We start from the raw sequence: 16788 nt of genomic DNA on the forward strand, positions 1-16788 counted from the left end.
ACTACCAAGAAACAGGCCAGAAACAGAGCCCAAAACTGCAGAGACAAAGACCATGTTACCAAGAGTTTTAAAGTGTGAAAGGATTTCAGCAAAACAGGAAAACATAAACCTCTCGAACAAATAGTGAGTGAGACATTCCCCAGGGTACAATCCGGACTGTTGAACAGCATTGAACAGCAGTGTCCCTTTAACTCTATGGCACCCTAGGGCCTAGCATGCCTTTTACACTGCTTTGCTGTCAGAACAGCCACACCTGGCCTGCTCACACAGCCTTCAGCATGCAAATTCACTCCCAGCTAAATACATAAGCACTCTGACCAGTCACTCATGAATTACATACAGGACAACACCCACAAATTCTTAGTCTCAGCCTTGTTCCCCCAGAAATGCGCATCTTGTACTGACCAGCACACTACTGAACAATGCAAGCTCATAGAAATTCCGGCATTTAATTAAAGGAAATGATATATGCACCAGCCTTGTTATCCTAAAGGGAGTTTCCAACACACTTTAATCCAAACACAGAGGTTAAGATAAAACTATAAGATAAGTTTATTAACTACAGAAATATAGATTTTAAGTGATTATAAATGATGATCCATAAAAATCAGGATTGGTTACAAAAGAAAATGAGTAATACGCAAATTAATACCTACTTAACAAGCTAAGTGAACTTAAACACACCATACATTGTCTCACCATACATTGTTGCAGAGTAGCAGCCACGTTAGTCTGTATCCGCAAAAAGAACAGGAGTACTTGTGGCACCTTAGGCCTGGTCTACACTAAGGGGGGGGAGTCGAACTAAGGTACGCAAGTTCAGCTACGTGAATAGCGTAGCTGAACTCTAACTACCTTAGTTCGAAATACTCACTCGTCCAGACGCCGCGGGATCGAAGTCCACGGCTCCCCCGTCGACTCCGCCACCGCCGTTTGCGGTGGTGGAGTTCCGGAGTCGATGGGAGCGCATTCGGAGTTTGATATATCGCGTCTAGATTAGACGCGATATATCGAACTCCGAGAAGTCGAACGCTAGCCGCCGACCCGGACGGTAAGTATAGACGTACCCTTAGAGACTAACAAATTTATTTCAGCATAAGCTTTTTCCCCAGGGAATGTCTTACTGCTAAATGATGAACTAGCACTCTGCAGTGTGTTCCGTTCTATGGATCTGAAGAAGTGAGCTGTAGCCCATGAAAGCTTATGCTGAAATAAATTTGTTAGTCTCTAAGGGCTTGGCTACACTTGAAAGTTGCAGTGCTGGGAGTTACAGCGCTGGTCGTGCAGCTGTGTAGGAACAGCGCTGGTGTGTGGCCACACTGACAGCTAACAGCGCTGCAGTGAGGCCACACTTGCAGCATTTGCAGCGCTGTATTGAGAGGTGCATTGTGGGCAGCTATCCCACAGAGCACCTCGTCCCATTTTGGCGCTGTGGGTTGTGGGAAGGGGACGGAAGGGTGCGGGTCATTCCGCTTCCTGTCCCAATGCCCCGTGGTGCATCGCTTCACATCCCAGCAGTCACAGCTTTTCCGGCCACGTTTGGCGCCATTGTGAGTCTCTTGCTGTGTTTTACTCTCTGTCTGTGAATCGCGATTTCTGTGGGAAATGGAGTCCGAGCTGCTGAGGACTGTACTGATGACTGTCACCAGCACAACACTTTGGCAGTTGAGCTCTTCCTTCAGCTCCAAAGTGAGTGAGGAGTCCGACGATGATATCGAGTCGCCTGCCGCGTGTGACACTACATTGCTTGTGGCATTCACGGAAATGCTCAGCACCGTTTAATGCCGCTTTTGGGCTCGGGAAACAAGCACTGAGTGGTGGGATCACATCGTCATGGAAGTCTGGGATGACGAGCAGTGGCTGCAGAACTTTCGGATGAGAAAAGCCACTTTCATGGAACTGTGTGCTGAGCTCGCCCCCACCCTGCGGCGCAAGGACACAAAATTGAGAGCTGCCCTGACGGTGGAAAAGCGGGTGGCTATTGCAAACTGGAAGCTGGCAACTCCAGACAGCTACCGGTCGGTCGGGAACCAGTTTGGAGTGGGAAAGTCGACCGTTGGAATCGTGTTGATGCAAGTTTGCAGGGCCATTAATCGCATCCTGCTAAGAAGAACCGTGACTCTGGGGAACGTGCAGGACATTGTGGATGGCTTTGCACAAATGGGTTTCCCTAACTGTGGAGGGGCGATAGATGGGACGCATATTCCTATTCTGGCACCCCCCCACCTAGCATCTGAGTATGTTAATCGGAAGGGGTATGGTTCTCCAGGCGCTTGTGGATCACCGTGGGCGTTTCATTGACATTTACACAGGCTGGCCTGGAAAGGTGCATGATGCACGCATCTTTCGGAACAGTGGCCTGTTCAGGAAGATGCAGGCAGGGACTTATTTCCCAGACAGGAAGATCACAGTAGGGGACGTCGAAATGCCCATTGTGATCCTTGGAGACCCCACTTACCCGTTACTACCTTGGCTCATGAAACCCTATACAGGGAAGCTTGACAGGAGCAAGGACCAGTTCAACTACAGGCTGAGCCGGTGCCGAATGACTGTGGAGTGTGCTTTTGGCCGTTTAAAAGCTCGCTGGAGGTCTCTGTATGGGAAGCTAGACTTGGGGGGAAGCAGCATCCCCGCGGTTATATCCGCATGCTGTACCCTCTGTAATATTTGTGAAGGGAAGGGTGAAACATTCAGTCAGGCACGGACCACCGAGGTTCAAGTCCTGGAGGCTGAATTTGCACAGCCAGAGAGCAGGGCTACTAGAGAGGCCCAGCACAGGGCTACAAGGATTAGGGATGCCTTGAGGGAAGAATTTGAGGCTGAAAGCCAACAGTAATGTTTGCTGCCTTGCATGGGAGTGAAGTGCAGTGGTTACACTGTTAGGATTCTATTAGCCCTAAAATGATTTGCAGTGCCTGTTTCTTTACTGTGCTAAGGTATCTTTCACTATCTGCAATAATAAAGACTGTTTTCAAAGCAAAGAATTATTTTATTGAAAAGAAAAAAACTTCCTTGACAGACACACATTTCAGGAACCTACAAGGGCAGGGGGGTGGGTTGGTGAACTGTACAGTCACAAGTTTGCATATGTCCTGTCTGGAGTGCTGTGCAATGACTGCTGCACTTCAGGGTGCATATACTGCATGGTGATGGGGGTTGAGTGCAGAGGGTAAGGGTCGTAGTTCTCAGCGCCGGTTGGTGAACGTACAGGTTTTGGAGACAGCTGGTGGTGGTAAGAACCTGGATGCTGGGGAAGGGGGTTTGGAGCTGACATTGGGGCAGAAGGGAAAAAGCTTTGGGACGGCGGGGCAGGGGGGCAGCACGGTAGTGCTCTGCCTGCATGGCTACGAGTGACTGGATAGAGTCCGCTTGGCGCGCCAGGATGCCTAGCAGCTGCTTTGTGCTTTTCCTCTTGGCCACTGCGTTTCTCCGCCAATTTCTCTGGCGGATCCTGCTTTCACTTTCTCTCCAGTCCTGCAGGTTTTTACTCTCTTTAGCAGAGTGATCAATAACTGTTTTCAGCATGTCTTCCTTGGTTTTTCGCGGCTTCTTCCTCAGATTTTGTAGTCTTTGTGCAGTGGTGGAGCCAGGCAGTCCAGCAGTCAAGGTCGCTTTTTGAAAGGCAAAAATGGCAACAGTTAACAGGGTGGCATTGTTCATTATCTCATCCAGACAGTAATTCCCACACACTGAAGGAGTTTACAGTCTTCACTTTAGCATACTTTTCCCATACCAAAAAAGAGCACACATAACACAACAGGAGCCACGAAATGGTGAGTAAGGGGTACTGATTGCTTCAGGGCTGTGCAGGGGTTTCTGTGTGTTGGGGACAGCAAACAGTTACAGGGGGGATCTGCACTGAACAGTCTCCCAACATTTTCCACAGGAGTTACTCCTGGAAGATATCTCGCTGCTGTGGGTCACCAGGGAAGAGCGGGAAGGTCTTCTACAGCAATGCGGATTCCGCCCTGGCCCCTATGCAGCTTGCCTGTGTGCAGCAATGGTCCCCCCACCCCTCGTGGCACAGTGGCGCGGACGCATTAGCCTGACTGGGACAAGGACCACAGTGGCGCTCCCTATAAACCTGTGCAGGCACATTGCCCACGCTCTGGCTGAAACTTTTGAGGACATTACTGCAGCCGATTACCGCGATGTGATAGACCACATCAATGGGCTATTCCACATCTAGACATGCATGCATGCAGCCTTAACCCCCCCTCCTCTCCCGAAACATTTCCACCCTGAAAATAAAAGCCGCTTACCAGTAACCCGCTCCTCTGCTTGTCCTTCAGCAAGTGCTGGCTGCTGCGATTGGCTACCTTCCTCCTGGCTTGAGAAGAGCTCCTGGCTGCATGCCTCCTGGGACTCTGGGGTGTCTTCCCCCATCCCAGTAGCTTCACTCGCGGTTTACTCCACCACCCCCTCCTCCTCCTCCTCTTCCTGCTGCTCCTTTCCCCCATCCTGCTCAGAAGTGTCCATCGTGCTCCTAGGATTGGCAGTGGGGTCACCCCCAAGTATCACATCCATCTCCCTGTAAAAACGGCAGGTCGTGGGGGCAGCGCCGGAGCGGCGGTTTCCCTCGCGGGCTTTGTAATAGGCACTCCACAGCTCCTTTACTTTAACCCTGCATTGCAGCGCATCCCGCTCATGGCCCCTATCCAGGATGGACCTTGATACCTGCCCAAAGGTATCATAATTCCTACCGCTGGAGCGCAGCTGGGACTGCACAGCTTCCTCCCCCCCAAACACTAATGAGGTCCAGCAACTCGCCATTGCTCCATGCTGGGGCTCGTTTGCCGCGTGGAGGCATGGTCACCTGGAAAGATTAACTGATTGCACTCCACACCTGGCTGCAGCCAACAGGAAGGGGATTTTTAAAATTCCTGGGGCATTTAAAGGGCGGGTCACCTGAGGCCAGAGCAGTAGAGTGCAAACTGATGAGCAGAGTGGCTGAACAGGAATTCTGGGATATCTCCTAATATCCTGGAGGCCAATTACAGCGCTGTTGTGTGTCCACACCTGATGAGCAGCGCTGGATCACCAGCGCTGCACTCGCTACACCCCAAGCAGACCAGGTGTTCAGCCAGCACTGCAGCCAGGGAGTTGCAGCGCTGGATGTGCCTTGCAGGTGTGGACGGTTACTAATTGCAGCGCTGGAAAGCCTCCACCAGCGCTGCAACTCTCAAGTGTAGCCAAGCCCTAAGGTGCCACAAGTACTCCTGTTCTTTTTGCATACATTGTTGGAAATTTCACAGGCTGGGTCTCCTTCCAGCCTGGGACCACTCCCCCTTTAGTAGTTCTTTGAGAACAGTTGATGTCAGGAGCAGAGACATGGGAGGATGAGAGGTGAGTTGGAGGTCACTGTCTCTCATATTTATATTCCTCTCCCTTCAAGGATTACCCCCTGCTGGGATGTAGGCAACAAGCTGTCTCTTGTGGATGTGAGGTTTGCAACATTCCTGGGACGTAATGTAAATTTCTTGTTTACATCTCCCCCTTGCTGGGGGATGTCCACTTAAGTAGGTGATGGCCCTTTAACACCTGTCTGGGATGCTAGTGTGCCTTTCTCTCTGAAAAACTGTTTTGTGGATGTCACCCAGAATTACAACACAGTTCAGTAACAATCATGTAGTAGAAGCTTATAATTTTGCACGAAGTGTCACTACACATATTTTAACAGGATAATTATATTCAGCAGATTATAACTTTTCAGATGATACCTCACAACGTGTACTTTGTACAAAATTTATCATAGTCTTGTAAAAGTGGTGATCATAATAGTATAGTCTGTATCTGACTCAAATCAATATGGACAATGCTGAGATTGGTTATATGACTCATTTCCTGATGAAGTCATTTCACTCCTTCTCAGTGTATGCCAAAAGTTAATTCCCTTCACTCCCCTCTGAGCACCCAATCCTTCCAGAAGAAACTGCAAGTGCTCAACACCTCTAAAAATTAATTAATTTAATGTAGTTATGTTCCTGAAAAAATCTACTTTAAGCGAGATGATGTTAAGCGAATCCAATTTCCCCATAAGAACTAATGTAAATGGGGTGGGGCTAGGTTCCAGGGAAATTTTTTTCGCCAGACTAAAGACTATATATATATATGTGTGTGCGCGCGCACACGTGTGTACACACACACACACTTTTATATACATACATATATACACACGCACACTATAAGTTTTAAGCAAACAATTTAATACTGTACACAACGATTGTGAAGCTTGGTTGGGGTGGTGGAGTCAGAGGGTGGAAGAGGGAGGGATATTTCCCAGGGAATGCCTTACTGCTAAAAGATGAACTAGCACTCTGCTGAGTTCTCAAGGGTTAACACGTTGTTAATGTCACCTCACACTCTACAAGGCAGCATGAACAGAGGGAGGGGAGACAGCATGGCAGAGAGAGAGAGAGAGAGAGAGAGAGACTGTGTGTGTGTGTCCCCTTTAAGTACGCTGACCCCACTAAGTACACTGCCTTTGTAAGTAGATCAGCAAGTTGAGACAGCAGCTGCTGCCAGCAAGCTCCCTCCGTCCTGAGCCCTGTCCCTGGGGAGATGGGGTAAAGGAGCGGGGGGGGGGCAGGGACACCCTGACAGTAGCACCCCTCTCCGCCCCCCCCTTGCACAGCAAGCAGGAGGCTCCCCTGAGCAGCTCCAAGGCAAAGGGTAGGAGCAGCACATGACAGTGGGGGGAGGGACAGCTGAGCTGCCCGGCAATGGATAGCCTGCTTGGCAGCTGCCTCACAGGGAACTTAGGAGAGCCGGGGAGCTGATGGGGGGGGGGGCTGCCAGTCCACCCTGGTTCCAAGTCCCCACCAGCTAGCTCTTCCTGCAAGCAGTGGACAAAGCAGGTGGCTGCCAAACAACATTATAAGGGAGCATTGCACAACTTTAAATGAGCATGTTCTCTAAATGATCAGCAATTTAACAACAAAACACCGTTAACGGGGACAACTTAAATGAGAAGTTACCGTATTCTATTCCTCTAGAGATATCTCTGAAAGCAGCTAAGAGGGTTTTTTTAAAGTAATATGCATTTACAGTCCAGGAACTTATGACTATTTCTCTTCCCTCCTAACCTCAACTCCTATACAGATGCAGTTGCCCTGAATTGTGACAATACCCATCTGATTGTTTGCTCATGTGAAGCTTACTAGTTGTCAGTCTAGCTCCCAGTAGACAGGGCAGCCATGTACAAAACACCAGAGTTGGACCCTTGTATGCCTATGCAAATACTAATGCATTGCAGTAATTCTGATATAGAAAACCTTTTTATGATGCTTTTTTATTTGGCACAAAATATTTAACTAGTCATAGGTTTACTGTAAAAAAGGAAGCTATAACAGGATAACTGTTTGCCAAGACAGAATGTAATGTGTGAAAGTCAGTCTCTGAAGTTAAAGGTAAGAGAGCCTTTTTCCTCACAAATCTCACTATACCACATTTTCACTAAAATTAGCGTAATTTATACTACAATGAACATGTAGATCTTAGATGATAGATGACATTTGCTCTCATTTATTTCTTCATGTTTATGAAAGCGCACACCTAATACTCCGTGCTTTCGTACACATTAAAATGAAGTCAGACTGTGAAGTCCATTCCTTTATTTGAAGACTTGTATTTTCACATTAACCTATCTATCCTGCAGTCAACTGCAACTTAACTTTGAAATTTTACAGCTGAGAGAAGGGAAAAGGACTGCATCTACCGTACTTGTTTGTATAGTGCATAATACAGTAGCTCTCAATCCATGGGCCACTTGCAGCCCAATCAGCACAGAGCTTTGGCCCATGTGCCATTCTCAGGGCCATACAGGTTGTATTGGATGCGGCCCACAATGTTAAATAGGTTGAGAACCGCTGGCCTAATACAATGGAGCTAGTGCCTCTAGGTGATACAGCTGTACATATTTGTTACAAATTGGAATTGCCCTTCATTTGGAAACCAAAAAGAAAAAGCCACACGAATAGCCTGTCATAGGACTAGCTAAGTCTTAGCAGAACCAATGATTCTTTAGCATCTTTGTGAAATAAGAGTACAGGAGAATTTTGCTGATACTGGGAAATACCGCTTTTCAGTTGCAGAAGAAAGGACAAAATACTTATGAACATGGTAAACTGTAAGTGCTGATATTCTGATAAGAATTGCTGGAACATTATAACCACTAAAACACAGTGTTAACATTTTCCCCATTTTTAACATTTTAAAATACTGAACTGTAGACTGAAATAAAAGCCTTCTGAAAACAGATCTACACAAGAGAGAAGTAAAGCATAAAGAAAAGGACAAAAGAAGCAAAGGGACACTATTGGTTGAAATTTATACTTTGAAATGTACATTCAGAATCCCTTTTCTATGATCTCACACCTATAATCATTTTTTTAATTTGCTCTGAAATGTGGGGGGGGTTTAGGGGACAGGGAAAAGTCAAGTAAACATATCACTTTTATCTTTTGGCAACCTTGACACATGCATATGCACATGGAGCATGCCCCATGGCAGCATTCTTAAGTCGACCTTCTACTGGCAGGTTGCTTCAGGTGCGAAGAGGTTACTTACTAATAAAAGCGCAAAAATATTACATTTTCATATTCACTTACAAGGTGCACTTCCTCAATGCCACTGATCTTCAGGAACATTTTAGAAAAGCAAGCCCATTGGGACTGCACAAATGTCTCCACACAGTACATCACTTTTGGAGCACAGGTTATAAGAGACCACGATGTCCTCCCAACTGCCTTAGTTCCTTCCACTAAACCCCAGCATCTTTAAGAGATCAGAACACTTAGGAAGTGGAGACAGTAGGTAGGTGAACATGCTGAGCAACAGCATTTACTGATAAGTAATCTCTTAGAAGCGGATTCCGCATGTTCCCACTTGTGGATTCTGGCTAGTACAACTTCCAGGGAAGTGGACTGAGGAGTCCCAATTAAACAAGGATTACAGAACTGCTCTCCCAAACCCAACAACAGTTTTAGATACCATATGCAGAGTAGGGCTGCATAACAGACATGAAAAAGTAGCAGCTCTCAGGTTTCTCTGATGGAAATTTTACAGATCAGGTCATCAATGCAGTCTTCATCTTAAAACTTCCAGATTATCCTAGCTGTAGTTTACCCTAATCCATTCTGACAGGCTTCCAATGGAAGGACCAATCTGCTTACACTGATTGCCAAAACTTACAAAAAGCTTAGGTTAGTTTATAAATGCCTTAGTTCTACTCAAACACATGCTCAAAGCCCAAGGTCCAGGGTATGAAGCTTCGTTTCCCCAATCACAAGAATGAGGTTTTGGAAAGAAGCCAAAAGATTAATAGCCTACTTTGAGTAGAAATCAGACATTCAAGGGGGGAAAAAATTGGATGAGGATACATAACAACTTTGTTCCTGAGGAAATAAAAAGCACTCTTCCAAAGGATCAAAAGGTGTATCCATTAACCTTTTCAGCACTGGGTTAAAATATTACACTGGAACAGGTTCTTTGACTAGAGACAGATTATTCTATCTTTTAAGGACTCTCACGATAGTGAAATTGCTGCAGATTTTACAGTCGTCAACTGGAAGGTGGAATGAGATTGCAGAAAGGTATACTTTCATAGTAATATGGAAAGGGTGAGCGTCTTAATGTATCATAAATAGCCCATAATGGATGAAAGGACAGAGTGCACAGACATATTATCTTCTGCCCATAGGGAAAAGGCATCTTCAGCTCTAGACGCGTTATTTTATTGTCATTTCCTGGACTGCAGCAAGATGCTCTGCACTCTTGCAGAACATGTCAAGTCAGAAGTAGTTATGTCCTATAATCAAAATAAGGAGGCAAAATTACTCTGGATTTAGACAGTCTTCGCTTAATGATCACCAGCAGAAGATGACTGATTGAAAAGCTTATATTAAATCTTTGCTCCAGTCCAATAGGAGTATACCTGATGGAGACTGTTCATACCTGTCCGTAGTTTGTGGCAGAGCTCTATGAAAAGAACGTTCTGAACAGAAGGTCCATCATAGACTGCTTCAGAAATTTCTCATGCTGGTTTTGTGGCTTCTGACTTAAGTTACCAGCAAAGAAAGCACTTTGTTTGACAAGGTTAGGGGCCACAGATTGCATCCAACAAAGCCAGACATCAGTCCTACAGGGATCTCACTTCAACAGAGCAACTGAGAGCTAGAGCACCATTCTGCTTGTTTAGAGAGAACTCTGATGACATGTTGCCCCTCACCAATTTCACAAAACACCACTTAAGTAGCAGTAAAAATGACTTTAGAGCACATTTAATGGCCTGCAGTTTCAAAATGTTTGTATAATGAAGGGCTTGATAGTTTCTATACTGGTCCATACAGACAGCAAACACCAGAAGGTCCCAACTAGCTCAATCTGCATAAGAATCAGCCTATGAAAAGGTTGCAAAACTAAAAGGGATCCCCTTTGGAAAATTATTACTACTTAGGGATGTTCAAGCTATTAGTGATGTTACTATTAAATACAATAAACAAGTGTATGCTGCTATTTTAAATGCATGTCAAATCCTAGAAATGAAGGCTGAGTGTCACATTGAAGTTCTCAAGTATCAGAGGGGTAGCCGTGTTAGTCTGGATCTGTAAAAGCAGCAAAGAATCCTGTGGCACCTTATAGACTAACAGACGTTTTGGAGCATGAGCTTTCGTGGGTGAATACCCACTTCATCGGATGCAAGTAGTGGAAATTTCCAGGGGCAAGTATATATATGCAAGCAAGAAGCAAGCTAGAGATAACGAGGTTAGTTCAATCAGGGAGGATGAGGCCCTGTTCTAGCAGTTGAGGTGTGAAAACTTTTGGCTTATAATACTTACATTTTTTGCCATCATGTCAGACAGTATTTCTTTATATTCTGTAAAACCATAAGTTATCCTTTTTCATCTTCAAAATGTACATCCATGCCTGTAGCCCGGCCCACTCTCCGGCTCGCTCCTCAGCTGCACCGAGTCTCCTAACTCTTTTTAGAATCATATACAGTACATGTACAACATTGCTAATTACTTAAATATTAAACCAAAGATAATGAAATAGAGCTTGAAATATCTATTAGTTACAGCAGGTACTAAAGGACAGATTTTGAGAAGGACATTTATTCTCACCATTAAAGAATTTACTGGAAGCATCCCAACTGAAAAAAAAAAAACAAGAAGGCATCTCTGTCACAGTTCCATCATTTACAGCTTTGACTTATGATGGGGGCTAGAAATTTACATGCACACCCACACTAGCACCAACAGCACAATTACCAAACATCAACCGCAATCAAAATTATGGCATTTCGAATCCTTTATAAAGCACTACTCAACTCTTATATGGCAAGTAACACTTAAATTTCAGCCACACATGGGTATCAAGCCATAAGCTAATTATCCATGAGCCTAAGAATAGAATTCCACAGGTTAGTTAGTCTAAGATAGAGACAAGCTAGTTCAAGTTAAATCTTTTGTTTCAAATTTACAATAAAAGCAATGTTTTATTTAAAACCCACCATGGGTGTTAACAACATGCTAAGGAATTCTTTGAACTGATCATTGCAGTAATTCTTAAGCAATGGCTAATCCTCTTAACATGGCTCACTAACTTCTCAACCCATTATTATTAATGTTGTTTAACGTTACCTTCACTTTCTTTGTCAGAGGCTAGTTACAACTTCCATCTTCATATTCTATGTCACTTTTGGAGAGACTGGAGATTAAAACTCTTGCACTTGTTGCCATTCTACTTCCAAATTTTTCCTTTGAAGTGATTGGTGCTTTTTCTAACTTTGTTCATTAGTCACATACCAAATCTGGTCATCTGTATTGCTCTTTTGTCGAGAAATATGTTCTTCTTGATAGAGAAAGCTTAACACAAATATTGTGCTTTGGGATAAGTGTATTCTCACCTCAAAATTTATACATATGATTGGTGAACCTCACAAACTCATTTCCTTTTTGTATAAATAAGTAATTAAAAGTAGGATTTTCAGCTGTCCAGCAACAATGCAACATGCTGTTATGCCATTCTGGGCTGTTCAGAATCCACCCTTGGACATATGTTTGAAGCAGAGGCAGCACACTCAACCCCTCTCTGGCCTCTGTTTACTTGTTCCAGAGAGAGCGCCATTTGCTAAGGCTTAGCAACAATGCAAGATCCTTAAGGGAGGCCAGAAACTCCATGACAAAGATCTTTGAGTTGTATAAGAGGTTCAACTGTCAAAGACATCCCCCTCTCATATTGTCAGCCAATATTTTATAATATATCTAACTTCCTTGGATACATATAAATGCAAACATTAAGCACAAATAAAAATAAGCCAGCCTGAAATGATAGCATGAAGATGGCATTTTGTGCCTTAATAGACCAAACATCAATCCAAAATAATTCAAACAAATAGGCAATAACTATTTTGATCCCTACCTCATTGTTTTTCCCAGTTTAAAGGAAAATTGATTTAGTTAATTTTTAAGGAAAATAAAAGTCAAGAATATTTATCTGAAGTAGGCATTAGAGATTTCTTTACTCACTCTCCATAGCTGTGCATCCATTATCACAATGCAGGCAGCAGCATTTCCTGTGCTCTGCCCTATAACAGCACTGGCAGTGCTCTGTTTCAGCATCTCTAATATTGCAGCGTATCCATTTCTTATTTTGACAGGCAGCAAGAGTCTGATCCATTTTACCACTTAATCTATCCTAGTGTCCTGTAACTTATTTGAAACTTTACCTACATAGACCATGTTGCCAAAAAATCACTCTTTTAAATGCTGTGTTAAGCACTCATGAAAATTTAAAAATAGCATTGAGAACAAGAAATAATGTAAACAGAGGTTATGCAAGCTTTCCTAGTTTTAACAATGCACTTTTATCCAGACCTCTGTCAGCACAGAGACTCTCCTAAACAGAGAATAGAGTGGAGTCAGAACACACACTCATTGTGATGTTTTTGCATTTTAAATTATAATCTGTATTACACCGTCCAGACTGTTAAGAATCTGCAACAGCACCATGGAGTTGGTGAGGTACTAGTTTTCATTCATGGTTCAGGTATTTGTAGGAAAGTCATGTTCTGTGTTTCCACCAAAAGGAGGAAATGACATAAGGAACTTTAATCAGAAGTTGCAATTATCCATTATTTGTTGCTTTCCTAAGAAAACAGTTAAGAAAACTATCCTACTGGGAAAGGAATTTGCAAGTCTTGTGTCAACTGGTCATCAGTGGAGATAAACTAAAATAATTCACAGCCACTTCACCATTTCATAATATTTTGACGGGGTATGACACACTGCTTCACTGGGAAAAAGTTTTGATGGACAACTAGATGACAAGGATTACTACTACAAAGCTAGCAGGAAAAAAGAAATTATCAGGAACCTAATTAAAGCTGATCTGAATTTTGTATTATTATACCACATAGCTGGCAGTCTGTGTCCATGGGAGACATTTCACTGAGGGAGCCAGCTTGCCTAAATTCTCCTATATTGGCTTGCAAAAGCAAGCATTTGAAGGAGGAACATGAGAAGAAAGGAGTTTTGGAATTCACTCGGAAAAAATATACTGAAAAGGGAATTCCTCCCCATTCCCCCCACCTAATTTTCATTCCATCAGCCTCATTCATGAACCAACAGTAACGCCTTAACTACCACAACTTTCTCAGGGCTTGTCTACACAAACCTTCCATATGGCTTAGATTTTAAGATGTCTGAACAACTTCCTCATCTTACATATTTCCTAATTGTTACGTAAAGTTTTCTGATGCTATTCATTTCACTCAATCACACTAGAATAGCATTTATCAGATATGCCTAGAGTACCATAGGTGCCAGTGGATCGGTGTATTTTTATGATCAAACTCTTACACATATTTTTGACAAAATAAAGTGATTACATTAATCATTCTGGGAGAAGCACTTCTCCAACTGATTGCAGATGAGGTACTACAATCTGATGCTTCCCCCCTCCACTCCCATCCCACAAAAAACACGTATTGTAGCCAAGGTCAACTCAGCTACACCAAGAACCTAGGTCTGACAGCCATTTTTAGCTTTCTGATAGCAACTCTAGTTGACATATTCTGAATATGGCAAACCAGACAACAGAACAGTCAGTGAGCTTAGAAACCTAGACGAGAATCTGTTTCCATACAGCTCCAATTCTTGGACTATAATTTGCCACCTTCATCACAATTTACAGAAAACTCTACCAGGACTATTCTTCTCACCCAGAAAGAAACTAGACCAGGAAATGAGGAAAAGCAGCACAGTCCAGATCCTCTTTTCTACCCACTAGTGATACGGAGGATCGATCATTTCAGATTGGTGCACAGAAAACTACACAAAGCTTCTTTTTTAATATGCAATCACATTACAATATAAAACATGTTTAAACAAATACCTGTATGAAGCTGAACTTTCCCAATCACTCCCTCCACCAGACCCAGACAGACGGGATTCCAAGCCAGAAGAAGATCCGTGGCTGCAAGAAAAATTGAGGCTTATAAGAAAATCTGAAATGTAACAATAGTCGCACTGACACTAAAAACAAAACACTTTACTTTTTAGGAATTTCTGATGCACTGTGTAAAGAGTTGTTTTCATCATCATAATCTGAAAGTATTCTATAAGACATAAATTACTAACCCTTGACAGCTTAATCAGCACTAGTAATTACTGTTCTGAGTGAAACTCAGTTTTGTGACTTCTATCCAAGCCTCTTGGATTCCCAGTACATCTCAAGTTAATGAGACAAGCTTAGTGTAAAAACTAGTCCTGTTCACTATAGCATATTTATCATTTGAAAGATGCCTCATCCAAGTGTCCAAGAGAGGGGAATGCCATGGCAGTTACTGGTGCTCTTTAGTCTCAATCATGTAATAGCAAAAATTATCACCCTCCCTCGCAACACACATCCAAGCTATGCTTTGATACAGACTATGAAATAAAATCCAATTCATCCAATAGGGACATGGTGCAGAAAGAATATAATGAGATTACCATTTGGGGGTAGGCATATCACCCTGAATTGTATGATCAGCGTTAGAATGATGCAGAGCCAGCTCCTTCCAAAAGGTGTCATTGTCACAAGCCAGCACAGTACAGTAATAAGTATGAAGGTTAGTTTGTACCTCGAGTGAGACGCTCAAGATGCATGCTTACTAACACTTTCTTGAAGTTTAGAAAACATCCTTTGAAACCATTTCTACCTCATAGAAGTGAAATTATTCCCAGGGTTTTATAGACAAGGAAAAACTCCACAAATCCTCATCATGGTAGAACAAAGCAATGTGTGTTAGATGTTTTATTCAAGTCTCCACTTACAGCTTCAAAATGTATCTGATAATAATGGATCACAATAATACTATATGTACTAAATCATCCAGGGAACATGACACACTGAAAAGAGAATCATTCATCCAGAACACTTTGGGGAAATAAGGTTTGGCATTTCTGTTTTCTATAGTAAGTTTTTTATTCCAATATTGTTTCTTCCCCACTTCAGAGGTCTACAGTTTAATCATCAAGACGTCACAGTCTTTTGTGTTCCCAGTTAAAACAGTCAGATTTGTGTCCATTTATTCTTTTGCGTGGACAAATATCTGACATCATGAATCATAACATTCAAAAACCAATAGGAGAACACTTCAACCTCTCTGGTCACTCAGTAAGACTTAAAGGTGGCAATTTTGCAACAGAAAAGCTTCAAAAACAGACTCCAATGAGAAACTGCTGAACTGGAATTAATTTGCAAAATAGATACCATTAACTTGGGCTTGAACAGAGACTAGAAGCGGCTGGGTCATTACACAAATTGAATCTATTTCCCCCATGTTAAGTATCCACACACTTTCTCGTCAACTGTCTGAAATGGACCATCTTGATTATCACTACAGAAGTTTTTTTTCTCCTGCTGATAATAGCTCATCTTAATTAATTAGCCTCTTCGAGTTGGTATGGCAACTTCCACCTTTTCATGTTCTCTGTATGTATATATATTTTCTTACTATATGTTCCATTCTATGCATCTGATGAAGTGGGCTGTAGCCCATGAAAGCTTATGCTCAAATAAATTTGTTAGTCTCTAAGGTGCCATAAGGACTCCTGTTCTTTTTGTAGATTCACTGAGAGATTCTCATATACTTTCCTTAGCAGCTACCACAAAGACATGTCAATCAGTTCTACCATATCTTTTAAATAAGCTTCTCTCTAGGAGCGGATTACTCCCAAAATAGAAGAATATACTTTAAAAACTAAAAGAACATACTATAATACTGATACATAATAAATATTAATGCAAAAAAAGTTTTTAATAGAAAATAAACAGTGTTTACAAATCATTAAGTTTGGCGTTTGCAGCTGACAACTTAATGTCAAACTGATACTTAAATTACTCTTTTCCCCACTCAGTTTTCCTCAATTTTAAATTATCATTAAAAATGCCAAATGGATTTTGTTTTCAAATACCATAAATTTAACAAACTGTATACTGTACTGGAAACAGTGAACCAAACTCATCAGGTAGTTGTGAAGTAATAATTTGCACAAGGAATTTTAAAGTCTGACAGGCGAGGCTAGGCAATATTCCACAATTCAAAATCAGGTCCAACCTGGCTTTAGCTATTCCCATTACATTAGGTAACCAAGTAAAATAGGTAAACTGCATTTGATATTAAGCCAGCCTATATCGGGGGTGGGTGGGTGGGTGGGTGTGTGTGCGCGCGCACACGCGCGCACAAGCACAGAAAATATACAGTGCAGGAGGTAGCTCCACAAACTCAATGGCATAGCC

At 42.8% G+C, this 16788-nt stretch overlaps 1 protein-coding gene across 2 annotated transcripts in view; it reads right to left on the minus strand.

Annotated features, from left to right (window-relative positions):
• Window positions 1-16788, minus strand: part of INPP5F (inositol polyphosphate-5-phosphatase F) — a 94967-nt gene that overhangs the window by 58412 nt on the left and 19767 nt on the right. Inside the window, exon 2 of one of the 2 annotated variants that reach the window (XM_045025012.1) lies at window positions 14398-14478. In XM_045025012.1, the coding sequence (XP_044880947.1) occupies window positions 14398-14478 (81 nt within the window). Of the gene's footprint in view, window positions 1-6977; window positions 7072-14397; window positions 14479-16788 lie in introns of those variants that run through there. The other variant, XM_045025014.1, reaches the window with a different exon arrangement.

The sequence above is a fragment of the Mauremys mutica genome, chromosome 7 (genome assembly GCF_020497125.1).
Source record: "Mauremys mutica isolate MM-2020 ecotype Southern chromosome 7, ASM2049712v1, whole genome shotgun sequence".
Lineage (NCBI taxonomy): Eukaryota > Metazoa > Chordata > Testudines > Geoemydidae > Mauremys > Mauremys mutica.